The sequence below is a fragment of the Pinus tabuliformis genome, chromosome 3_1, assembly GCF_031772625.1.
Source record: "Pinus tabuliformis cultivar Carrire ecotype Pingquan chromosome 3_1, CPIR1, whole genome shotgun sequence".
NCBI lineage: Eukaryota > Viridiplantae > Streptophyta > Pinopsida > Pinales > Pinaceae > Pinus > Pinus tabuliformis.
This window is the reverse complement of record NC_142301.1, coordinates 969383046-969410801: the sequence shown is the minus strand read 5'-3', so window position 1 is coordinate 969410801 and position 27756 is coordinate 969383046. Positions and strand designations below refer to the sequence as shown.

The 27756-nt window shown below is 38.6% G+C and overlaps 2 protein-coding genes across 2 annotated transcripts; one reads left to right on the top strand and one right to left on the bottom strand.

The window, feature by feature from the left end:
* LOC149191058 (serine/threonine-protein phosphatase PP1-like) lies at positions 1–26372 on the top strand. The gene is made up of 3 exons (XM_089412330.1): positions 1–411; positions 25189–25748; positions 25880–26372. The coding sequence occupies exons 1-3, from the start codon at positions 234–236 to the stop codon at positions 26078–26080; spliced, it is 939 nt and encodes a 312-aa protein (XP_089268456.1). The 5' UTR covers positions 1–233; the 3' UTR covers positions 26081–26372.
* LOC149191059 (uncharacterized) lies at positions 4238–6018 on the bottom strand. The gene is made up of 2 exons (XM_089412329.1): positions 4455–6018; positions 4238–4331 (listed from the first exon to the last, which is right to left on the bottom strand). The coding sequence occupies exon 1, from the start codon at positions 5995–5997 to the stop codon at positions 4693–4695; it is 1305 nt and encodes a 434-aa protein (XP_089268455.1). The 5' UTR covers positions 5998–6018; the 3' UTR covers positions 4238–4331; positions 4455–4692.
* Positions 26373–27756: the final 1384 nt, after the last annotated feature.

The window sequence follows — 27756 nt, the reverse complement described above, 5'->3', positions numbered from 1 at the left end:
TTTAACATCATATTTTCTTTACCCAGCGCACTGAAAGCGTAAGGCATACTCTGTCAACTATGTCAACCGTCGGAGTGAGTATGCCTTACGCTTTCGTCGTTCATGTTGTTATTAGAGCTTGATTTCGAATTTTTTCCAGGTAAGGGAAGAGTCTTTGGTATCGGAAGCTCAGAAAGGAATTGAGGGTTTTCACCAGCCGGCCAGTAGGTAGAGGTGGGGGTGTGTGATTTTGGATGGAACATGATGCTCTGGATGATATTATTGGGCGCCTCCTGGAAGTCCGAGGTTCGAGATCCCGGAAGCGAGTACAAATCTCCGAGGCCGAGATTCGGCAGCTCTGCTTCGCTTCTAAACAAATCTTTATAAACCAACCCAACTTGTTGGACCTCGAAGCTCCCATCAAGATCTGTGGTAAGTTTATTTTTCGAAGTTTGTAAAATTTAAGGAGAAATGGAAGTAAGGTTTGCCAGCATTTGTCAAGGGTTTCCTTTGGTCTGCTCAAAATATGGAGGTCTACGGTTAATTGAAAAGCTCATAATTTCCATATAATAAAAAATAATGGTACAAAGTTAGGGAATCGTTAAGCCTTGCACACATATACGACACTTGATATTCCCGCCATTTATATCCAGTATTAAAAACCTCCCTAATATATCCATTTCTATGGCATTTATGGAATGAAATCCATGTAATTTTGCATTTTGATTAACTATCCATACATGTCAAAAACTGAGAGTTCAATGGTTACAGTCTATAATTACTGCCAAATGAAGATTACTAAAAGGAGGTCTTAGTAGTAGCTGGGCAGGAGGTTAGACTTAGAGGTTTAGGGATTTTGCATTACATGAAGGGCGCGTTTCGTTTTGTTTGCTTACTTATTTATTTTATTATATTCTATCTTATTTAGTATGTATGCCATCAAATAAATTACAGATGGTTATATTGCTTTTGGTTGTTTTGTCATTGATCTTACCCTCCGAATCCCTATAATTTCAAGCTCCTAATACACTGTTTGGATATTCTCTAGCTCTCCGTTCTCCCTTAGAAGAATTAATGGAATTCTATAGAAAATGGGAGCAATAACAACCAAAACCAAATGTTCAGGGACTAATTTACTAGGTTATAGATACGGGGTCAGATACCAGATTCAACTTGGAGGATCACAAGAATAAGTCAATGGGACTAAAAGAGTATAAGCAATGTAATACATAGTAGGAGTACATGAGCAGCTCCTACAGCTATGCTACATCAACGAAAAAATATCTAAACACAAAACTAAAAGACTGATCAAATAAACTAAAAGAAAAGACTTAAAATGGGTACAAAAGTGAAATCTCATCAACAGCATGTCAAAAGATGCTAGAACTAGGCCGAGGCTGAAAGAGGGGAATAGAAAAATAATTCTTTCGTCCGAGAATGACTTGATGAGGCTGAATACAAAGAATTGTGACAACAACCTGTTCTGAAGCCAATTTGAGTTCCCTGCACTCGGTTATTTTCCCGACTGCGTGGCCTGCAATTATGTTAATTAACGGATTTTTTGTTTGCTCTCTAGCCTTTTCTGTTAATTAACATAATCTGGATAGTCAAATCTGTCAACTAACTGCACCAATTTTCAATCTTTTGACAAAATCCAAATGGTCGGATCTGTCAACTAACTAACACAAATTTGCCATCTTTTTGCCTTTCTGACTTTTGACAAAGTCCGATCATCCGAAGGATTTAGGATCCGGAATTTCTTTTAGTCTGTGAATTGGCAAAAGTCTGGAGCCGGATGTTGAAGACTTTAAAATTCCGCATGTTGGAAACTCAACTAGATGCCGAAAAATGGGGTCTACAGGCTGGAATCTTCGTTTTGCAGATGGCCGGAAAACACACAATTTGAGGCCAGAAAGAACGAAATCGGGTTCGAAACCCGGAGGCAGAACCTTGAGGATCTGAAAGTTTTTATTATCTGGATCCAGAAGTGTTGAAGTTCTTTAAAATGCTCTTTTTAGAAAAGTCCGGATATCCGGACCGAGATACTTTTCAAAGCTCCAGATATGGAACCTCCAATTCATAAATCTGGAAATCCAGGATTTCTTAAGAAGTCACCTTTCTAAAAAGGCGGGATCTGAATGCAATCCATGTCAACTTCCATATCACGTCATTGTCACCTTTGATGTCAGCTTCCGTGTTATCTTTGATGTTAGCATCCACATCACTTGTGATGAACTGCCATTGTGGAGAGTCGGAGACCACAAACCGGAAGTTCTGAAATTTGGAAAAACTTAAAAAGCCACTTAATGAAAAGTTCCAGATGCGGATGTTAACTTTTCCACAAGGCTGGAGAGCCTATGGTTCAAAGAGGATCAGCGGTTGAGATAAAATCTTGTTTTATACGTGGATCTGGGATTTCTATCAGCTGGATGCTGAAGAATACGGGTATCCTGGATTTTGCCGCCTGCGCAGTCTGACCTCTTCCCTTTGATCCACTCTTCAGTCTGCTTAATTAACTCATATACCTGCAATTTGACTCAATAATCCCGCCCGAATACGCACAGTTCAAGGAAATTTCAAAAGGAAGTCAAGCAAAATACACATAGAGACAGTCCATGCTGTTTATATAGGGATAAATTGTAAATTGAACTAGAAAAGAAATTTTCACACTGAAAGGAGTCTGCAATCATGTATATTATTCATTAACTCATTAAAGTTATGAAAAATATATCCAATCTGTATAAATACACTCAATCCACTTAACCTCTCCTTCTCCCCATCAGTATTTTCAAGTCTGAAAAGGGTTTATTTATCCAAACATATGAGGAATCAACTCGACCCTTACGATGACCAATTCATATCCTTCAAATTTAGAGGAAATACAACAAAACTAAAATCTGTTCCTAAAGTAACTCAATTCTTCTAACTACATACTAACATAATCATATTTAGCTGGATTACTACACAATACAAATTTCTAAAACTATTACAAACTTAGGAAAATTAAAATTAAAATGATGCTCTGCCTCGAATTGACTCCAACTTCAGAAAAACTTGGGCGTTGATTTTAGAAATGCAAAAGATATGTTTATGTTGTTATTATTATTTTTAACAGCATCTGGAAAATTATATTATCAAAATGGCTGCAGTAAAACTGACAGAATAAATACATATATAAAGTCTTCCGGATTCAAATTATCATGTCTATCCAAAGGCTTATACAATGCTTACTGATGTCCTTGGACAAAATTTTCAAAATATATCTGCTGTTGTAAATCCTAACAAAACATCTAAGATGCTAATTAAAAAACATATAAGATACTAATTGTTTTAAAAAATATAGCGTAACAAAGCATGTGGTGGCTTGCTGCTTCATCCAGTATAGTGATGTTGCATGCCAGTTTCTGTTATGCAATATCCATGGTTTCTAGTATCTGAATGACCGTGCTCTCTTCCCCATTGTCCCTTGTTCTGAAATCCTCTGATTGGAAGCCATTGAAAGCAATGTTGTTAAAAGCGCGATCGGGATTAAATCGGCGCCGGGAATAAAGCGGAAAAAATCGGCAAAAGCGGGAAAAAAGCGGAAAAAGGCGGGAAAAAAGCGTTTGGCACAAAAATATTCATTTTTTTTCAATTTTTTTAATATCTAAACCATCTACAACATAAAATAAATACATTGACACATAAATATGATAAAAAAACTAATATATAAGATGTTTAATATCATTTCTAGCGCTAAAATCACACATAACATTGAATCATGTCCTGAATAGTAAGTCCTGAGTCCCAACTCAGCCTCAAAATATCAACAAAAAATATGATAATGTATCTCATCATGTCATAATGTCATATACAATAAAATGAAAGTCTAATCCTATTGATTTCCTCTGCCCCTCTTGCGAGAAAATGGCACAACTTTCTCTTTCCCTCTAGATGTAGAAGCTGGTGCCTGTGCTGGTGGAAATGGTAGTGGAGTCTGACGTGCTCTAGAAGCTGAAGAACTAGTAGTAGCAGCTACAGGAGGCTGAGGTAGACGGAGACCACGTCCTCTACTGGTGGTAGTGGTAGCCCGGGTAGGCGGTGTCACCTCCTCCTCCTGCTCCTCCTCCTCCACCTGCTCCTCCTCCTCCTCCTGCTCCTGCTCCTGCTCCTCCTCCTCCCCCTCATCCTGCACTAACCAATCATCAGTGGGATCCATGAGAGGCCTCTCGGTCTCAACCCTCCATTCAGCAGTGGTGTCAATCCCATCCAATGAGATGGCTTCCGTATCAGGTGTCCTCTCTAGTTGTCTCACCCACAATCGAAGATTGTAGTAGACATAGACCATGTCATTAAGTCTATGGGACTCCAACCTGTACAAAGTTCATGAAATAATAATTAATAATTAATATTATAAAAAAAATATTGTTTAAAACTTTAATGAATTCAAAAATTTATTTGGAAATTTGCAATATTTTAAATGTTTAAGTGTTAACCTATTGCGCTTCTTGTTGTGTATTTTTTCAAATACACTCCAATTGCGCTCACATCCTGAGGAGCTGCATGTTTGGCTGAGGATGCGTACGGCAAGCTTTTGCAAAAGGGGTACTCTGCCACCATACATCTTCCACCATGCGTCTACAACAAAATTACAAATAAAATTTTAAATAAACATAAGAAAAAAATGGAATTTGAAGAGACAATGAAATTTGAAACAAAGTTACAAAGTACAAACTAAAAAATACCTGGCATTTTAATCGTCCTATCAGTGACAGCCATCTCAAAGCCAAATGTGCCACCTGACATCTTATATGTCTCAATTTGTCTAGAGATCTCTATACGTTGTTCTGGAGATCTCACCATCTTCTGGACACAGGTTAATAATCCTTCCACGACCTCAGCATCAAAACCAAACCCACATGCATAAGAAAATGCAGGGTTCAGGAAAAGCCCAGCAGCATGAATGGGACGATGGAGTGTGTTGTTCCATCGCTCATCAATCACTTCCCATAGAAGGAGTTGTCTCTGAAACCCATCATCTCCCTTATCATCATAGTAGGACCGAATGGCTTCTTTGGCCCTGTCCATGGCTTCATACAAATAGCCCATTGCGGGCTTCTCACCATCAACCAACCGAAGAACCTTTACCAAAGGTTCAGTAACAACGCACACCTCCTGCACTCCCGCCCAGAAGTCTTCCTGGTATGAAACTAGTCTGCACACGGCCTCTCCTTCTGGTTTGCGGCTCATTGACGAAGCACGCCACTCCTCTGAAAGAAACATTCTCTTCAAATCCCACATAGAATTCAAGAGGGATTGAAGAGATATGAAACTCGTCGCAAACCGTGTAATGGCGGGGCGCACCAACTCTTTGTTGTTGGTGCATTTTCTCATCAAGCTAAGCACAGATGTGTGATTGTAAATAAATTTTGTGATGCTTTTTGATGAGTCAACAATATCTTTGACAAAGGGAATTTTCCCTATGTCCTCTAACATCAAATCAATACAATGGGCAGCACAAGGTGTCCAAAATAAAGTAGGATGCCTGTCCATAAGCATTCTACCAGCAGCAACATAATTTGCAGCATTGTCCGTTATGACTTGGACAACATTTTCTGCACCCACCTCCAAAATAAACACATCCAGCAAATCACATAAAGTTCTTGCATCTTTGATTTGATGAGTTGCATCAATAGATTTGATAAACATAGTCCCCTTGGGACAACTAACCAAGAAGTTTATAAGGGTTCTCCCCTTTTGGTCAGTCCAACCATCTGACATAACAGTGCATCCTGTTTGTGCCCATGATGCCCTAAAATCCTCCAATCTTTGGGTGTAGTCACGCTTTTCCTCTTGAAGAATCCGGCCTCTGAAATCATGAAGAGAAGGGATTTTGTACCCCGGGCCAACACTGGCAATAGCATCAACAGTAGGTTGGAAAAATGGATTATTCCTTACAATGCTGAAAGGAATATCACTCCAGAGGAGAAATTTTGCCATCAACCTATCAGCTTGTTCTTTTTCAGTTCTTTTTAGCATTGAACCGATAGTTGGTTGTGAACCAGGTGTGGTTCGAGGAACAAAAAATGATGATGCAGCTATCGGATTGACTGATGCTGCAGTAGAACCAGTGCCACTTGGCCCACTTCCTTCAGCTGACCTTTTTAGTTGCCTTTTGAGTTCTTCTTTGGCCTCTCTAGTGTGCTCTAATTCTCCCAATGCTCTCATGGCTCTTTGGATAATTTCAGGATTTGTATTTATACAGGGCCCCACATCACGTCCAGGGATTTGTGCAAGTTGGAACTTCAACCTGTACACCCCCCCGAATATCTCCTTTCCACACAACTTGCAATTCAAGTTTTGTCTATCATTCGGAGCTTTAGGTTCACCATATTCCCAGAAAGGATCCAATTTCCTTGGCATGTTTGTTTTTGAATTTTGAATTTGCAAACCTATGGAAAAATAAGGATTAGAAAATAGGAATTTAGGATTACAAATTACAATTTAGCATTTACAAAATTACAAGTTACAAATTTACAAAATCCCAAGTTACCCAACCAAATGGCAAATGCCAAAAAACAATGAAAATCAAAAAACATAAACAATGTTTAAAAAAAATGAAAAAAAAAATAAAAAATTAGTTCCCATAGTCATACCAAGTTACCCATCCCAAATCAATGAAAAATTACAAAAAAATCTTTAAAAACAATGAACATTGAAAACAAATGGTGCCCATATGAAATTTCTCAACCAAAAACAATGAAAAACAAAGTTTATAACAAGGAAAACAAAAAAAATTTAATCTACATACCGTTTTTATGGACAAATTGGTGATCTTGTCTTGGATTTCTCCTAAAACCACTTGGATTCGCTCCCAAACCCTTCAGCTCTCCTCCACAAGGCGTCTCCTCCTCCTCCGCGCGGCGAAAGTCAGAAATGACTAATAAAAAATCGATTTTCATAACTTAAAGCCCGCTGCCCCGCGCCTCGGCGCTTTTTTCAATAAAAATCGCGATTTTTTCGGAAAAAATCGTTATAAAAAAAGCCCGCGATTTTTTGGGATAAAAATCGCGATTTAAGTGGGATAGTGATAAAATCGCGATTTTTTGAAAAAATCGCGATTTTATCGCGATTTTAACAACACTGATTGAAAGAGCATCCTTGCTTGTAGTTTCTGCCAGTTTTTTAAGGTGATTACAGTGTACACTCTTTTTCCAGATTCCAGAATGCCCAACATTTGTCTGACCTGCAAGAGGATGTGCATGATATCTGCTATTTGTGCCAGACATTATTGTTCAAAATCATTGAATTTGGTGATAAGAGAGGAGAAGGACCATATCCTCATGGGTCCTTGGAATTCTCTTCAATTCCAACAAGTCACGAGGTTCCATAATGGTCAAGCAGACTGGAGACAATGGGTCAGTGAGCCGGGCCTCCACTCTATCACTGTAAAAGAAACAGCAGAATGCTCAAGCTCCAAATAGACAGCACTTGACTAACTGGAAGTCGAGCCTTAAAAACAGAGAAGAAACAGAGAATTGCAACCTTTTTCTCAGAAAGAGAAACTCTGCCCCAAATGAGAATGTTTAACAGAGGGTAAAGAGGCTCAAGGCAATAATCAGACAAACATGGTACTACATAATTGAAACAGCAGAGATGAATCAATGCCAAAAGTGAAATAACTCATATTGAAAATAAGAGTCCAACTGGGGTGCCAGAACCAGCGACAAAGTCCCATGGTTTTGAAAATAAAAAATTCATGGTATTTCTTAAAACTATCAAAACCAGAGGGAATTGAACTACTAGTAGTCACAAATAGATGCCTACTGGAAATCAACTGAAAATAAACCGGTCAGATAAGCAACAGACCAGAGGCCAACCTGTAGAAGAATGAGCATGAGATCCTAGCATTCTCCCGCCTGTGTGGTGTTCATCTGTTCTCTATCCCATCTGCGTCGAGTTGAAGTAAATCCATGGCTGCAAGACCACTAGTTCCTGTAACTTGAAGCATGTGCAAAGGGATGGTAGTCTCTTCATGTTAAACACTTTGTCTTGACGAAAGAGCCTGCGTGTGAGGGACATCTGTTGAATTATGAGTGTCATACTTGTGATTAAAATGAAAATTAAGGTATGATTTGGGTAGATTGAAGAACATTTATCCATAGCATCCCCTTTTTGGACCTAGTTGCCAAACTGGTCATTGCATTATCTTGTTTGTTGTTGCTTTTGAGGAACTAGTAGTGTTCATTTTCCTGGAACTTTGAAGCTTCATGTTGTTATGACAAGGATTGAGTCTAGTCTATGATCTGCTTGTCCTTTCTTGATCATATCCCTGATAATTATATTGGAGTCCCCCACTACAAATGAGGAACGCTCTTTTCTGCTACTAATCTTAACCACTGAAATTACAAGTACGCTTTTACTTGGTTGTTAGAGAGCAATCCTAATCCCTTGCATAGGACAATTGCACAGTTCCTCCGGCATAAAAAAGAATCCCACCTGCTTCTGCCACCCTTGGCAACAATATACATTTTTTTTTGTATTAATGCGAAAGCTTATACTGTTCAGATAATGCGATTTTTCAATAATAACTCATTTTAAAGTACATATATGATATCACATACTATTTAACACACTAGATTTTGGACAATTGATGAATCTATTGGTCATGTACTTTGAAACCAAACAAGCCAAGTGAGTGCTTGATTTTGGTTTTAATGTCTTATAGATAGATAATTGAGTATCACTTGTGAGACTTGCATCGCGGACTCATCAAGTCAGTCTGACTCATGTTCGATTCATAGTTTGAATCATGAGTTTGACTTGGGGTTGAGTTAGACTTAGAGGGGATGACGTGACTCTGTTTCCTGGAAGAGTAGAGTTAAGCTTGAGAGTCCAATCAGATTCAAAAGAGTTTGAGAACAGTGGATGCGACACTTTTTTAAGAAAAATTTGGATGCCATGGATGCAACCTACATAAATAGTAGATGCAATTCGTGATTTTAAAGTCAATACTTAAAAGGCTGAATATAATTGAAAATTTGCAACTTGTAAACTGAAGTACTAGTGCTTCATTTATAGTTGAGAGTATTTTTATGGTCTTCTTTGCTCTTTCACCTTTTTGTGTTTATTTAATGTATGAGATGGAATTCTAGCCATATGCTCTTTGGATTTGGTCTTTATTTCGGGCTTTTTGACTTGTATTTGGGTTGTATGCTATAAGAATATGGTAGAGCCATTTTGGGTTGTAGGCCATTTTGTTAAATTTGGCAACTAGGGCCAAACTTCACATTGGATAGCTCATATGAAGCAACTCATATTTTTCTTGAATTCCTCTCTTCGAGAGGTGTAGGATTGATCTAAAGATCATCCCATTCTGACATGTAAAAATGAAATTATGAATTTATTTTGATTATGGACAAATTGTCAAGGTCGGCCAGCAAACTCATGTAGGCTCAGAAGCCCAACTGTCATGTCTATTCATCCTCAACGTTTACCTATAAATACATGATGCCTCCTCATTTGGACACACTTCACTCACTCACATCTTCTCTCTCTTTCATTGATTGGGTACGAAAATCAGAAGCTGCTCTCCACACGTGCGAAGGGAAGGAAGGGTTCGCTGTTCCAAGCGTTGACTAGATTTGACTGAAAATTTCAGAGGTTGTTTTGACTGCGTTGACCTGTTTTAGGTGTGGTTTTGGGTGGAGGATTTTTGTTCTATCAGGCCGCAGTTTTGGCCACAAGAACCGAGGCAATCTGACCTCCTGTTTGACCAATGTTCACTGTACTAGGGCTGGCTGCAGAGTTTACTTTTGTTGACCAATTTTGACTGGACATTTTCAGACTGTTTTGGGCTGATTAGACTTGCTGTTGGAGGCCGAAGTTGACTGGGTTTGACCGACCTGAATTGAGGAAGAAATCTGCCTTGTTGACCAGCGTTGACTTTCTGGTTAGGGCTTTCTGTTTCTGCTGTTTGACTGATCAGATTTCACTGTGGTTGGGCAAGTGAATATTGTATATTGTACTCTCTTTCTCTGTTCAACTTTTGAAGAATTGATCAAGGGTTTGTCCTTCGCTGGTGCCATAACGTGTGTCCTCTTGTCTTGTCTTGTCTTCCACTGTTATTGTTTATATTGTATCTGCATTTTACTATCAAGTTGATGTGATTGCTAAACTGGATATTGATATTGGGCTAATAAAGAAGTTGAAGTAAAATTGCTCCAAGCATAGAACATACCATTGTTGTCTAAAATTAACATGGTATCAGAGCTGAGGTGAAGACAAAGGCCAAGCAAGAGTGAGAGGAGCAATCACTAAGAGGAGCAATCACTGATCAAAGACAAGATTCAATGGCCTCCACATCCTACTTCCTACTTCAAGTTTGATGATAAGCTTCATGATAAGTCTGATTATCATGCATGGAAGACGTCTCTTGATTTGATGTTAGAAGAGCAAGATGTGATGGATTATGTGCAGGGAAAGATTTCAGAATGCACCCGCTGCTGCTAAGACCAAATACAAGAAGGGTGAAGTCAAAGCCAAGAAGATCATCAGGGATTTTATTCATAAGCATTTAGTTGCTTACATTTCCGATTTGAACACTTCAAAGGAGATATATGATAGGTTGGTTGGCATGTTCAAATCTAGCAATGCAAATCAAATTCTTTTCCTCAAGAACAAGCTAAAGGATATAAAGAAAGGAAGAAATGAAGATGTTCAATCCTACTTCATGAGGATTACGAAGATAAAAAATGATCTTCTTTCAATTGGAGAAGCTATCGCTGATAGGGAGCTTGCCCTCATTGCCCTTGGAGGACTCCCTCATGAATGACACGTGTTCAACACTACTATTCTTAACAACGACAGGATTCCAAGATTTGAAGAATTGCTGACTAGGTGCTCTCAAGAATAAACAAGGATGACAGAACTAGATATGCCTTCAAATAGGAATGATCCTATCGCATTCTCCGGTCATGCTAAAAAGAAGAATAATGCAGGTTCAAAGAAGTAATGTCAAGGAAGGTTGGGCTTCAAAAATGGAAGGAAGGGAAGATGCTTCATTTGCAACAAGTTTGGTCACTATGTTAGGGAGTGTCCTAATAGAAGGGATACACTTCATGATGGTGACAACTACACCAACAACAATTTCAGGGGCAACAACAATCAAAGGAATGGCAGATTCAACAACCAAGGAAAAAGGAATGCTCCCGCTTCTCATCAAGGAAATGGTCGACTTCCCAAGAGATCAAGAAACACCAGGTATGATGAATCTAATGTTGTTGATAACAAGCAAAAATAACTCTATCTTATATCTACCCTTTCTACTGCATCTCCTCTGGACACTTTGGGAAATTGGTTGATTGATAGTGGTGCCTCAAGGCACTTCACCAGGTATAAGGAAGCTCTTTCAAATCTGAGTGAAAGGGATACAAATTTAGAAATTATCCTTGGAGATAATGCCACCTATCTCGTGAAGGGATTTGGGAATGTTACTCTTCAATTGAATCAGGGTAACACCATTTATCTACAAGAAGTACTATATGTACCCGATCTAAAGAAGAACTTGGTATCTATCTCAGCGATGGAGGACAAAGGATTCAAGGTGGCATTCATCAATGGAAAGGTACGTGTGTGGAATAAAAATTTCAAAGATGCATTTACACTTGGCTTCAGGGTTGATAGCCTATATCAAGTTGGAGGAAGCCCATTGGGAGCTATGTCTTGCGACACATCACTTCAATCTGAATTATGGCACCGGAGGTTTGCTCATCTACATTATAAGGCTCTACCCGATGCAAGGAAGATGGTGACAGGTATGCCTGAATTTAAAGTAGAAAATGAAGGTGTTTGTTAAGGGTAGGAAAGCATACACGGAGACCATTCCCCTCAAGTGATAGCAAGACCACTGACATATTGGAATTGATTCATTCCGATCTATTTGGTGCAATGCCCGTGAACTCATTGGGAGGATACTTATATTATGCAACCTTTATAGATGATTTCTCTCAGAAGACTTGATATATTTCTTGAAGAAGAAGAACGAAGTATTTTTACGGTTCCGTTCTTTCAAAGTTTTGGTCAAAAATCAAACTAGGAAGAAGATCAAAATATTGAGGACCGATAATGGAACCGAATACGAATCAAATGAGTTCAAAGATTATTGTAGAGAAGTTGGCATTAAGAGGGAGACTACTACCGCATATACTCCTAAGCAAAATGGTGTTGCTGAAAGGAAGAACCGTTCTATCGTAGAAGCTAGCCGTGCCATGCTTGATGATCAAAGCCTTCCGAGGTTTTTATGGGCCGAAGCTGCAAACACCGCCATGTATGTTCAAAATAGATGCCCTCATAAAGCGTTGGACTCCAAGACTCCTGAAGAAGCTTTCACTGGTAAGAAACCTGATGTTTCTCACTTTAGAATTTTTGGTAGCCCAGTATATTTTCATGTGTCGAAAGAAAAGAGAAGCAAATTGGATGCTTCTGGGAAGAAAGGAACATTTGTGGGCTACAATGAAACTTCCAAGGCATATAGAATCTATGTGCCTGGTCAAAGAGAAGTGGAGATAAGTCATGATGTCACTTTCGATGAGGACGCTGCCCTTGGGAAGATTAGTAACCTTCCTCTGCCAAGGAAGGACAAAGAAGTAGATTTCAGAAAGCAGGGAGAGCCGCAGGATGAGCAGATTCTTGATGCTGAAGGACCAATGGATCCCATTGATCCACCCCCTCATGAGCTCTCCTCCTCAAAAAGGAGACTCTCATGGCTTAGGGAGATTGTCGAAGACGTCGAGAGACATGTTGCACCTAGGGGGACATTTCATGAAAGTAAGAAGCCGAATAGGTGCCAAGGGTACTTCACTGCTATGAGCACCATTGTTCAATCCGAGCCTTGCACATTCAAATTCCCCTTTGTGACACTTCGATTACCCTCATGACTCTTCAACTTTTTTACAAATAACTCTTTACATTACATAGTGACTGTTCACATTCCACTAATGACACTTGGAATTTTACTTACAACATATTTACCAATAATATACATTTTCCACATATACCCATGTGGGACAAAATATGCTCGAGTCAGCCTAACAAGACAAAACACTATGACTTCGAAGCGTGGGGAAAGACCAACTCGGAAACCTCCACTTGATGCTTCTCGGAGATGTACTAATGCCAAGCTTGGTACTACATGATGATGTCCCCAAACTGCTTGATGGTGTCTTTGGTAGCATACTCTTGCCTCCATAACATTCGGGAATATGGTCTTGGAACCTGTGTCCAACTCGTCTTGAAGCATGTGCAGCATGGTGTTGACCATAATCGGACCATTGATGTACTTTGTATGTTTTGTGTGTTGAGCTCCAAGTCATCCCTGGTGGCCTCTCGCCTTAGCTGCTCCATGTACCTGTTGACCTCTAACCAGACTTGGTTCTTGTGCTTAGCTTTGGTGAGGGAACCTGCATCTATTCACTCTCTTCCTCAACTGTTGACTTTTCTGGCTCATCAACTTGTTTTGGCGTTGTTTGCTATGTCATTGCGCCTTGCCTTTGTTCTTCTCCCCGTTTCTGCTTCTTTTCCCGTTCTTTCTTTCTCGGCTCCTGTTCTTCCTTCAGTTCTTGTTCTGCTTGCTGCGATCTCAGTTCTGCTACTTGCAAGCTTTTCTCTTCTCTCTTCCTCTGCTCTGCTGTTTATGTCCTTTGCTTCCTTTTGCTTCTGCTATCAAAGTTGCTTGCATAAATATTGAATGCGCTTTCGCTCTGCAGCTTTGTTCTCCCTTTATTATGTCAGCAATTTCCTCTTTCCCTGATCTTGTATTGGATTGCTGCCTTTTGCCACTGCTGCTGGTCTTGCAGTCATGTTAGTCTTGATTCCTTTTCTATAAACAATTGTGCATTTGCATATATGGGCAATTAAATTGGCACTTGCTCAACTGCTTCTCCAGTGTTGCTTTCAGTGGTCTCTCTTGAAGCAGCTCTCTTTAGTGCCATGGTACAATGACTGTTGGAGAGAAGTGCTTCATGGGTGTGGTACCTGTGGGACAAAAAGGACACTCATGGCAAGCAAACATTAGCTCTTACAAATCTAACTTCACAGCATGATCAAGCAGTAACCAGGGCATCTGATGAGAGGAATTGCGCAATTTTGATTGACAGGGGTGACTGACTGACTGTGGGAACTGCACACTGCGCAGTCCCAGCAGTCAGTGTGGAAGCTTCATGACTAGAATTGCGCAATGTGCAGTTCAGTTTGGGTCAGGGCCTGGGAGAGACTGTGCATTGGGCAGTCTCAGTGACGAAGCTGGGGGACTGGCTCCTGGAACTGCGCAGTTGGAACCTACCCAGGACAGGCTTTGCGTAATTCCAGAAGCCAAGGCAAAGGCCTTAAGCTCCCAGATTGCGCAGTGCATGCAGTGAAGTGTGAGATTTGGGCAAGGGGAGCCCAAATCTGTCCATGGGGAGTGTGCAAACAAGCAGATCTGAAGGATGATGTAAGGATGAGTGAAAATTTGATTAAGTGTAGATGTATGCATGTAAAACAAGTGCAACAATGGATTAAACTGAAGGAACATGAGGCATGTGAAGGGAGTCGTCACACAACGACCATTGGTGCAAAAATGGGAAAACTCATGCGACACTTGGGGAAGGAAATGTATAACTTGAAACAACACTTCTACAAGCTAAAACAAGTTAAAACGCCAGCGGTCGTTCAACAAAACGAGTGAAACAACACTCTCACAAGCTAAACAAACAAAAGCGACAGAAAAAGTAGCAAAAGGCGATAAAAGAAAACTCACCCCGAAAAGCGATGACAATGCTCTGAAGGCTCCTTGATCTCCTAGGGAAGCTAGAGATTGATGATCGAATGTATAAGTGAGCTCTAGAGGCATCCATTACATAGATTTGAGCAAAATGGAGTTCATGACGCGTATGCTTGAGATTAAGGACAACAACGATAGTTGGTATAAACTTCTAAAGATGGCAATGTGTCACCTTCGGGAAACTAATAATAGATCTGTACTTCTTAGGGATGGTTTTCCTCTTAGCTTCTTGCTTTTTCGAAAAATTGCCATGCACTGCCTGGAAAGATTGCGCAATTCTGGGAAGGACCAGGCAACTCTCTGGTTCATGCACTGAGCCGTTTCTGAGCACAGTAGGTTCTGCGCAATTTTTGGGTTGAGTGGCTCTAGGCTGCCTCTCAAGTTCTGCGCAATTTCCCAACTGAAGGCAGGCTGTCAACTGGATCTATGCAATTTTGGAGCTGAAGGCTCCTTGTTGGCTTGGACTGCACAATTTCCGGGAGCGAGGCTGGTTGCCCTCAAGGATTGCGCAGTTCACTAAGGCAAGCCTGGAGCCAGGTCGAAACCAAGTCAAGAGATCAGCTTGTGGGTTAGATAGTAGACCAAGTGAGAAAACACAAGCTACATTGTAGAAGATAAGCTTAATGAAAGCACAAGTACCTAGGTTAGTGTGAGATAAGTTGTTGGGATTTTAGGAGGGAGGCTCCAAAATGAAGCATAGGCAAAATTTTGGAGGGTGGTTGTAGCCGCTACAACAGGGCCTTAGCGCAAAACATGTTTTCTTAGCTTTGGTTTCACTTCAATATTCACACCTGAAATTCATTTTGAATTGGTAGGAACGACAATTGAGCCCTCACCTCGTTATCTCATCGTTACATGTGGCTCTTGTGAGTATTGTTTGCTTCTTGTGTCTGCTCCTACCTTGCCTCTTGTGGTTGTTGTAATCATACTAAGTAGTTCTTACTTTTTTGACTGAGGTTCCTGGTTGATCTTGAGGCATGAGGCTCTTCTTGTGGAAGGGTGCTTATTGCTTTGGCTTGCCCTGTTGATTGGGTCCCTCTCTGAGATTTGAGGAAGGTAAGGAGCAATGCATATTGTTTTCTTATTGTCTGTGTTTTGTTGAGGAACTCATATTAAATTAGCTTTGATGTCTCCAACCCATGTGATCACCTTGTGTTGTAGAAAAAATTGAATTTTATGAATAGTTTGGTCAAATCAGATGAATTAGTGAATTTTCTAATTTTTTACCTAATTTGGTTGAATTTAGTAACTATGGTTATCACCATCAAGGGATAGTCAGCGCCACCATCAAACAAGAAGTTCCCAAAGGGGAACTTGAAGAAGTTCTTGTAGGGAAACTAATTGTAGTACCTATTGACACATTTGATGAAGAGCCCAAGGCTGAATCAGAAAAAGAGCTTATAGAAGCACACAGAGAGAAGCCCTAAAAGGGTATTAAAAGGAAGAAGAAGCTAAGGAACTATAGAACCACATGTTGAAGAGTCAAAGATAGACAAGCTGGTAAGTACAATTGTTGTGTATCACCACTCACACCACTCGGTGAAACAATGGTGGTCAAGGTAAGGGCATGTGCATTAGTAAAATTACTATAGATCAACATGGAATTGGAAGGGCAACCAATATGGAGGCACATGGAGCACTGAAAGCAAGGCATGGTGATATTAGAGTAGCACAATGAAGACATGGATTCCAAAAAAGAACTTGAATCAAGATTGAGGAGGAAAGGCCACAGTTAAACCCCATCTTCACATTTCACTGGGATGAATGGATGCTTGTGCATGACTCCAATTGACTACATTACATAGTAGGTCATGTTATATGTCTTCTTCCTATCTTCTAGGATGGAACATGTCAAGGGGGATGGAATGTAATTTACTTAGGGAAGAGAATATGGAGTACCTATCAATGAAATGTGGCTATAATCATGGAATAGGCTCACTTGGTAGTTAATGGGTGATAAATAGGCCCATTATGGAGTTAAAAGGAGATAATACAATATTAAAGGGTAGTTGGCATAAATCCCCTATGAATAATCATGAGAAAATATAAATAGGTATGAGTTTTATTGTATTGAGATATGTTGGATGTATTATTTTCTAGCAAGCATGGCTTGTGGAGTGATTCCTTCCATAAGGAGTATTTGATGGCGTTTCCCTACCTTTAAGGGTTATTATCTATATTCTTGTATTGTTTATGGTTTAAATGTTGGATATTTTTTGAAGACAAGGATTTAATTCTCAAGCTTAAGAGTGATCTTTCTTATTTTGATCTTTTATTGATTAAGGTTCATTACAATGCCAAACTTGAAAAATGTCTATTGTTATATGGTGGGATGGTTGCCAACTCCTTGTGCACTCATGTGCCTCTTTGATAGCTTAGTGGTGGGGCCTATTGTCCTCTCTATGTGAGCTTGCAGAGCTTGGCTTGGGAGGGCCAGGTGGATTTTTGCTTGCAATACAAGAACCCTCGCTCCAGTATTCCAAAAGTTGTTTTACATGTTAATATTATCTATGTGAACTTTCTTTCATACACCGTGATCTACAATAATAGGATGACTCATTAGAGTGCCATCATACCATGAAAATACATGTTATATTACAACATAAGTTAAAGATACATCATTGCATTCTTCTAGAGCCAAAAAAGACTTCAACTCTAACAAGCATCCAAGCAGACTAGAACTTAGTGGCTCAAGGAAGTCAATCACCTATTGAGACAACCTCATAAGTGAGGGAAGTAGGGATATACTGTTGACATAATGACTCAGCCCATGCCTAGGCAGTCTTGGCTAGAGGGTAAAGCTAGAACAAATGCCTAAGGTATTTGACTCACCCCCATTATGGACATCACGAGTAGTCTCATCTCTTTCCCCCATGACTTAACATGATACAAACACCGCTTTCTTGTGTTGTAACACTGGTTTTAAAAGGTTGTGAAGTCAGAATAACTAGGTATTTTATGGTCCACTATTGGTTCAATTGGTCTTCACAGAACATCTTAGAGCAAATCTACTTGTATCTTGAGAAGGCTATGGGATTTACAGCTACTAGTTTCACTTCCAAGACCAAGGCTCTAGGATGAGGCCTTGAATATATTCTAGAATGAACATCGTGGCCTTGGATAGGTTAAATTTATGCTTGAGCTGACCTAGGGAAGCTATTTGCACTACAAATTGTTAAAAATATCATTAGTTGAATGCAGAGTTATCAGATTTGGCCCCTAACCCCTATGTACCTAGATCCCAATCGTGCAAGAATTAGAATTCATGGATTTGTATCTGATTCTCTAGGGTTTGGGCACAACTTCTCTAGGACTCCTATTTGATTTTCTAGGATTCTCCAAGATTTGGGCACAACTGGGATGGAAAGAGAGGAGAGTGGTGACAAAAGGTGTGGGATATGGTTTTTGTCAATGGAATTAATGACATTAGTGGCATTAAAAGAGGAGTAAATTCTAATATTTGTAGCAACAATAATGGAAGAAAACATTTAAAAATAGCAATGGTGACATTAGGTTTCATTTCGATGGAGGAAGCGAGCATTTGAGTGATTTAGATCATTTGATTGGCAAAATGGGGCTAGCTAATTTGATTTTTGGGATTGACAAACTGACTTCTTTGAGGTAGAATATGAGCCAACTTGATGATGCCACACTTTATGAGGTTAAAGGTTCAATTCTCATGGATATCCATTTGGTTAGTTTTTTTTTCATATTTCATATTTTATTATTTTATAAAGCATAATTTTTTTATATACTATATTATTTATAGTTCAATATTTCATTTCATATATTTTATTATTTTATAAAATAATTAGGGTTAGGGTTCCAAACTGATTTCTAATTTTGGGATGTATCAAACCTACTATGATTGCACCCATGGTTCTTGTAAAAAGGCATTAAGGTTAAGAACCAGGAAGTTTATGCTAAATGTTGTTGCCAAATTTAACAAGGGGCAACCGATAGAGGTAGTGATTATTGATAAGAAAAGGTAGTTTGAAGGGAAAGCTCCTTCCAAGATAGGTAGGACTTAATAGCCTCCTAGTCTTTCCATATATGTTGTACAACAAATATGCTAGCAACTTTAACATGGGATGGTGTGAGCAAGAGGGTTTGAAAAGAAACTCTTTGCAAAGAATGTTTTCAAGTGGAGGGCCTTGTTTGATCTAGTGTTGAAGAAGGGCCTTCTAGGATTCTTTCCCATCAACATCTAGGCTTCTTTCCATCAACAACTCGAATCATGAATTTGGCACATAGGGCTTGAGTTTGTAGGCTAGTTTTGATGATACCCTAGCCTCCAAATTCTCATGAGGGGCAACATAGCTCTCAATTAATTTTATGAAACCCGTTACTCTTGTTAGTCTTGGCCCATAGAAAGTTTTAGAGAGCCTTCTCTAGCATGGAATAGGTTGTTTTGGAGGGAACTTGGTAAGATGAATAGTGAATGTGAGTTGTAGTGATCACATTAGTGCAAATGTGAAAATTCTCCATGAAGGCTAAGGTCTTTGTAATCCACTTATCAATTTTTTTTTCAACCCTTTGCATTACAACCTTGCAGAGGTCTCGCGATTTAGCCTAGACAATGAAAGGGATACATTTAATTATAAGATCTAGCTTGGTTGGATTTAGGACTAGTTTTGTGAGGTAGGCTAGTTAGGAATAGTTTGCTTTCTCTCTCTACGACATTACATCTTGGTCCATTAAATATATGACCATAAGGTTGCAAAAAAGGTGCTCAAATGGTCATGTTGTGAACCCAAGAAGTTTGGTCCTTGAGTATCCTTAAGAAGAAATCATTAGTGAAATGCCCATTAATTAGTGGTTTGCCTTCATGTTTAAGGATAGGAGTCCCTCAAGTTATGCCCAAGTTGACTTTGGAGCATAGTAAATTTTTTAGGGCTTCTGCAACCAAGGCGTGTAAAGTTGGAGCTGGTGGGTAGCCTTGTCCAATCAATCAAGGTAACGCCACTCACTTAGACTTATCCTTATTGGTGGAGATGCAAGTTGACGTGTCTATAAAATGGGTGTTGACATTGTTGATGAAGCTGGGGTCAAACCCCAAGGCTTTGAGCATCATAATGATGAGTCCATTCCACTCATTTGTAAGCTTTTATGAAATCAATTTTTGATGAATAGGGCATCAATGCTAGAAGAATGATTGTATTCCATGCCCTCCCAAACTGCAATAACATTATCTATTGTCCCCCAAATAAAACTCGTCTATTCAAGTTGGATGATATTAGGAAGAATATGCTTGATGCATCGGGCCAACGCTTGTGATAGAAGTTTGTAAGATGTGCTAAGCAATGTGACGGGCATCCAATAGGTTATCAACTTTGGGTACCCTGCCTTGGGATGAACTTAATGAGCCGTTGGTTAATCCTTTTTCCTAAGGGGCAGTTTCAAAGTGTTTCTTTATATAACTATAGCAGGTTTGGCCTAACAAAATTCCACATGACCTTGCAGAATTCACAAGGGAGTCCCTTGAGGCCATGGGCCTTATCCTCCACCATTTCATGAAGGATTACCAATAACTCATCAAGAGATTGAGCTAGATCACAAGGCCTCCTTTGCTTCCCAAAGACTAGACATGGGATTAAGTCGAAACACTTCTGCATGGTTTCCCACTTATCCTTAATAAGGCATTGAGTTTGGAATGCTAGTTTGTATTGTTGCACAAATTCTTTCTCAATATCTTTTTGATTGGTCATTTGGCCTAATGCAACTTTTAGAGTTGCAATACTCTTGCTGTCCTCCTTGGTGGTGAGCTCCTTAAAGAAGGCTTTGGTGGGTATCCTTGGTGTTGAGTGAAGCTGTGCTTTCAATTGGGCACCTTTGGCTTGGTGGGTATCGTTGGTGGTGAGTGAAGCTGTGCTTTCAATTGGGCACTTTTGGCTTTGTGGGTCTCATCTAATGGTAGCATATGTCACAATTTGCCTGCCTTGGCTTGCTTTTCTTCATCATGGAGGAATCATCGCAAGCCTTGCATGACTTCCTTGAGTTCATCACAAATTACTTTGTTGTAGTTGCATTGAATCTCAGCAGTTTGTCTCCCATAGCTTCTTAGAAAGGCGTGCATTTATGAAATAGCTCATCTAATGGTAGCATATGTCACAATTTGCCTGCCTTGGCTTGCTTTTCTTCATCATGGAGGAATCATCGCAAGCCTTGCATGACTTCCTTGAGTTCATCACAAATTACTTTGTTGTAGTTGCATTGAATCTCAGCAGTTTGTCTCCCATAGCTTCTTAGAAAGGCATGTATTTTGGAAATAGCATCTTCCCACCACACTAGCCAACTAGAATCCTTTTACAACTAGGGGATTAGGTTCCACATAGTTTAGATGCAGGTTAGGCAACCTAGGCTTAGGAAGTGAGAGACATTCATGATATATTGAGATTGTGGAAAACACATTTTTTCAACAGAGTGGATGTGCTATCAACATGAAGTCGTCAGCCTCCATTGGAATTGAAGTAGAATAATTTTTGTTTTGAAGGAAGAGCTCTATCGAGTTGTTGCTAAATTCTCTTTGACTATGCCTGAAACTCATCCAAGTGAATCAATTATCAGCAGAATTTGGTTGATGGGTTAGGGTCGTTGAGCCCATGGTGGGCCTTCAAAGCGAGCTAGGCCTCCTTTTCCTTGACTGACATGCAAGCGGACAATGCCCCATCTTTTGGTACTCAACCATGTTAAAGTCCTCACAAATGAGTCATGGGGTGTTAGGTAGTGCTTTGAATAGCCAATGCTAGACGGTTGCACACTACCCGAATCTTTGGAGGCATAAATATTAGCTAGGGATGATAACTGACTGTGGAGATTCTTTGCTAGCGATTGATTCCCCAATCAGTGATGACTTTGACTTAGTGAGGGGGGATTGACAAAAAAACACCCCCATTTCCTTCAACATTATTAGAATGATATGTTGGATCCATGGTCATATAAATGCTAAGGCCGTCATAATTGGGAACCTTGTGATTTTGATTTCTTGCAAGTAGAGAATATTTGCCCCACCAATTGAAGTCAACAATTGGTGGATGATTTGTTTCCTTCGGTAATCATTTAATCCCTAGACATCCCACAAGGTCACTTTCATTCCAAACCAATAACATTGTGCACGTTCACCTTATTGTCCTTGAGGTCTAGGAGAGCGCTAAAAAGGTTATTTGTAGAAGTTGAGCATTGGAGCAACCAGTCTCTAAGGTTAAGATACCTTTGTTGTTTCATTTGGCCATCATCTTCAACCATAACTTCATTGCTATGAGCATTGAAGAGCAGAGGTGGAGAGCAAGCTCTCTGGTTACCACTCCCATGCTAGGTTGAGCTAGCAGAAGTTTCCTACTAGGTCCAACTATGGCTGGAGCTTTAGAGGCTAGGGATTTCAGGGTTTGAGTTCTAGTCACTCCAATGCTTTTTGTTCTTTCTTATCACCTGAGTCTAACCATCTTTGCCAGTGCTTGTTGTGTGAGAGGTTGGGCTGTTGCAGGGTTGGCTTGCCATATGAAAGGATAGTCATGAGCATGGTGATCCAGGCTTTGACAATGAAAACAATTGTTTCTTCCCTTGTATTTAATATTTCATGTTTATTTACCACTTTTGCAAATAGGCTTTATGTTCTAACACCGGGAGAATGCACCTAGAGGCAGAGAAGACCAAAATGTATGGAGAAGCACGTAACAGCATCTGTAATTGTTGGTTGGGAGTGAAGAGAATGTGGAGAGTTTACATTCAGTTACTGCAATCAAACGACAGGTTATTCATAATAAATAATTTCTTGGTAACATTTTCTTTAAACAAAAGTGTTTAGGCTTAGCTCCTAGGAACAAAGCTGCTTTACAAATTTATCACTATTTCACAATTTTGACTTATCACCATTCTTTTTTAATGGGGCCTGCCAACCAGGATTTGAACACAAGTCGTTCTTATTACAACTGTTCCAACTTGCTGCTAGACCACAGCCTGGAATACTGACAAAATCACACCTACAGAAATCGAATTTTTTCAAAGGAGCCAAGGATCTGACACTGGTAAAGAGTAGACTGCTCTGATACCAAGTGACATGATATCAGTGGAGACAACTACGAAGTAGAACAGCACACATCATAAACTCTACTGAAACACATCAAAAATAATTGGAAGGAGCTGCCAAGAATGAGGTGCCAAAGGCCCCAAAGTTGAATCAAAACGGAAAAAAGGGACTAGCAAGACAATATCTAAAACTCGGCAGCAGAATTATATTAGACAGAGCAAAATTAAATATAGAAGGAGAACTTGCTAACTGTCAAGATCTTCAGTCACTCCAGCTTGCCTGACATTGGATTACAAGGTTTTTTAATAGGCCAAGCCAATATTTTGAAGTGTCTCTCAACTACTATATTAAATTCTTAGGGTTCTTGTTTTTACTAACATTATGACTATAACAGTTAGGACTTACTTATGACTTAACATTAGGTTTAACACTTTTAAATTATAAGTTATAACCATTTCGATGACACGTAGGACTTTGGGATTTAACGACATTACGACTAATATTTACAATGGAAAAAATGTTTTCTTTATTATAAAGACGTATATTCTGGACTACATATTTTGAAGTTAGCTGTGTATATGATTCTTTTATGTTTTCCTTGGCCTCCATGTTAAGTCATTTATTTTCTTCCATGACTACATGGTAGCAAGTGCAATTACGGCATATTAGGAATCTTGGATATATAATTTGGGAGCGTTATTGGGTTTTGATTCAATGTAAAAAATCTTGGGTTCCTTAGTTTGAATTTGCAGCAAAATATATAAAAACAGTAAACATTAGTCACATAAAAAAATGCAAGATACAAAACAGAACAATATCATATATTGAACAATGTGTGTTACATGCATAAAGGAAGAATATGATGGGTATCCAGACACCCTATGCATCAGACATTCATATCTACCATGCGAACTTTCTTACTATGATAGTTCATCTTTTCATGTAAAGCTTATTCCAAAAGTTCGGAGTAGCTGACACCTGATCGAGGGTGGCTGGGAAAAATTGTTGCTTGTGTGTTAGCTAGTTTGAATATTAGTAAACTAAAATGACAATAATGCGACATACAATAAAACATTAAAATGATATAGGCTATTTTTGTAATTAAGTTTATATATGTGGTTGGGAGTAATGTTATTATCCTCCCCACCCAGGTTTAATTCTTGCATGTGACGTGATGAGCTTATAATGCATATTTCTTGTAATGGCTTTGAACCTTGTTGTCTGAGCAGTCCCCTTAGAACTGAAACATGTATATTCCTTATATAGAATACAAATATATTTCTCTGGATAAAAAGTTCATACATTTCAGAGTGTTACTATTATTTGGACAAAATTGATACAGTGCAAATTATTTACCACATGTTTGGATCGGCTGATAATATAAGAACTTAAAATAGTAGAATAAGAGTTCAGATTGATACATTGAGTTTCGATTGCTTCGACAACCCAAGGTTATGTTTGAATGCCAAAATGTCTACTCATTTATTCTTTCTATTTTCCTTTATTGTCTAATGGTTTTTTGATAGTATTTTGACCATTGGCATTAGTTAGATAACATTTTTACATTGTTTTCCTTTATTGTCTAATGGTTTTTGATAAGAGAAACTCCAGATTTGTCTGGGTCTATAAGATTTGGTGCATCCTGGAGAATCCAGTTTGGTTTTCGATGAATTCAAATTTAAAACTTGAACAGGTTTGAGCATTATGCTTGCCTCTTGCTTTATGTTAAAGATTTCACTAGTGCTTACATCTGCGCTATTAATCTTAAAAAAAGGAAAACATTTTTTAAAACCAATATAGTTTCATCTGTTTCAGATCTTGATTCTCAACAGCTTGTCTTTCAATGTTATTTGATGATGTTTTAATGTTCTTGATATTCTGGTCTTGAAGTGAGAGCATAAACTTTAGTAGCTTCTTCTTAATTACATGTCTCTTAATGGCAAAGTGATCTAGTATTCTGGAATCTTTGAGTTCCTGACTACAGAGTCTCTTCAATTTGTTGCTGAGCATTTGCATGGTGTCGATTTAATAAAGCAGATGTAGCTTTGTATGGATGGGATATAAATTCATTTGTTTTAGCAGCTAAGGTTGTAGCTTATTTCATTTATGCAGCAATACAAATCACCAAGTAGCCTGGTGACAATTGCTCTATATTTTGGGTCATTTTATAGATGTTATTTTATACAATGTTATTTAGGACTTTTTAATGCGGCGTACACAGGTCCTTATTATGAGAGTTTGCTATATCAAGCTGTGTTTGGTTTGTTGTGCTTTTACTATTTCTGGTGACGTTAAACAAAGTCATCTCTCTGGTCTATACGTTTCTCTTGCTAGAGAGTAACATATTCTAAGATTTTTAATTTTATGCTCTGTTGTTTTGCAGGTGATATTCATGGACAGTATTCGGATCTCTTAAGGCTTTTTAAATATGGTGGTTTACCACCACAAGCAAATTACTTGTTTTTAGGGGATTATGTAGATCGTGGCAAACAAAGCCTAGAAACAATATGCCTTCTCCTTGCATACAAAATTAAATATCCTGAAAATTTCTTCTTATTGAGGGGTAATCATGAATGTGCCTCAATCAATCGTATATATGGCTTCTATGATGAATGCAAACGGAGATTTAACGTTAGGTTATGGAAAGTATTTACTGACTGCTTCAACTGCCTCCCGGTGGCAGCTCTCATAGATGAAAAGATACTATGCATGCATGGAGGCTTTTCACCAGATCTAAATAGCTTAGACCAAATCAGGAATATACCTCGGCCTACAGATGTTCCCGATGCAGGATTGTTATGTGATCTTCTTTGGTCAGATCCTAATAATGATACTCAAGGATGGGGGATGAATGATAGAGGAGTGTCATACACTTTTGGTCCTGATAGAGTCACTGACTTCCTTCAGAAGCATGATCTGGATCTCATATGTCGAGCTCACGAGGTTTTTGGTGTTTTGGATAAATTAGCATTGATAATTTATGAAGGAAATTATTGCAAATTATTATGTTACGGTGTTTATATGACTCGTGTATATCAAGATAGAGAAGATGCTGATAAATTCTAACTCTGCAGGTAGTGGAGGATGGCTATGAGTTCTTTGCTGATAGGCAACTTGTAACAATCTTTTCAGCGCCAAATTACTGTGGCGCATTTGACAATGCAGGTGCAATGATGAGTGTGGATGAAACACTAATGTGCTCTTTCCAGATTCTCAAGGCAGCAGATAAAAAACCAAAGTATGGTTTTGACATCTCTGATGCAGCTACGCCATGAGGCTCAATGGTAGGTTCACTTTGATTACAAGCAGGGGGTCTGCATGCTATTCTGTAAGTGTATTTCCTATCATGGTCATAATTATACTGAGTAAATTTCTACTGATGGAAGCTTCGAAGCTTTCCACCATGTTTTTCATTAGTTCTGAAAATTGTTGCGCTAACAACTCCCACGCTGTGTGTGTTAGTGAGCAGCTCTCCAAATTCGGAGGAGAGCAAAATGTTGTAATCTACTAATTAATTGCATGACGCTTAATTTTACGTTAATCATACATGTGAGCAAACGTTCTATATATTTGTCCATTGTGTGACATTTTACCACTGTTTGATCTCCTTACAATGATGTTTTGCTTCTGAGAACGTCAAAATTGTGCAATGTCACTTGGTTCCTTTACAAGAACCACTTCACTTGATTCCTTTCAAGTCGAAAAGAATGAAAGGACAAATGGTAGTGTGTTCTCATTGTTAGAAGGAAAATACGAGTGATTCTGTAACTGCATATACACATCACATGAAAATAAACACATGCGGAGAGAATAATAAATTCCATGTATTATTAATAATACTGCAGCAATACATCATAAAGTTGGCCTAGAGGTAGGCCATCTAAATACATGAATTACTCATGCTCAGATGGTTAAGGTGCGCCAATCACCTAACTAAGCTTAATACTTATTATTATCATAAACTATAATCTCATGTTATATTATTGTCGTTGTTATGCGACAGCTGTCGAAATTCCAGATAGAATTACATCATGTGCTCTTACATCATAGAGAACATGAGAGAGATGATATATAGCTTTTCTATGAAGTTTTCCAAAAGCCTAAGAAACAATAATAACAGTAACCCTCACTTTTATAGTCTAAATTACTAAGGTGACTTTATAGATATGTAAGTGTTATATTGTAACACACCTCACTTTTATAGTCTTAGAGTCTAAATTACTTTTGTTAGACATGTAAGCGTTATATTGTAATATGCCCCGTAGGCTTACGATGCTTTTAAAACACATTTTACTAAAATCAAACACATATTTACTGATGGTTAAGGTGGACTAATCACCTCTTATCATTAATTTTAGTATCATGTTATATTATTAACTTGTCATTGTTATGTAACAGCCATGAACATTCAATGTTGAAATGTTAGATATGATTACATCATGGAGTAGATGAGAGAGAACATAATAGCCGTCTTACATATTATGAACAACCGTTGCATTTATTATAATGAGATTCACTTATTTTATAAAGAGTTTGAGAGGTCTTATTTTGTCCACGTCACAATTGTGGCACACATAATGTTCTATCTCAAGGTTTATTGTACTTCAAAACACAATTTATAATTTATTAAAATCAAACATGCTTATTGGAAAACAAAATATCATAATGAACCATAATCAAACATTTTTTTAGATGTTTTTTTGAAAAAATAGTTCTTAGACTAGGTAGAGCCCCATCACAATTGATATGTAACTCGATCAAAATGATTTGGATATGCCACTAGACAATTCGTCACAACATATTTGATAAAATTATACTTAAAAATATGAAATCTATACTATGAGGGTTTATTTCTCTTTAGGTTTTTGGAATTGTAAATTACTGTTTATTATGTATGTATGCAAATTACGATTATGCAAAAACTTGTAATAAAAACTTATAAACCACAATC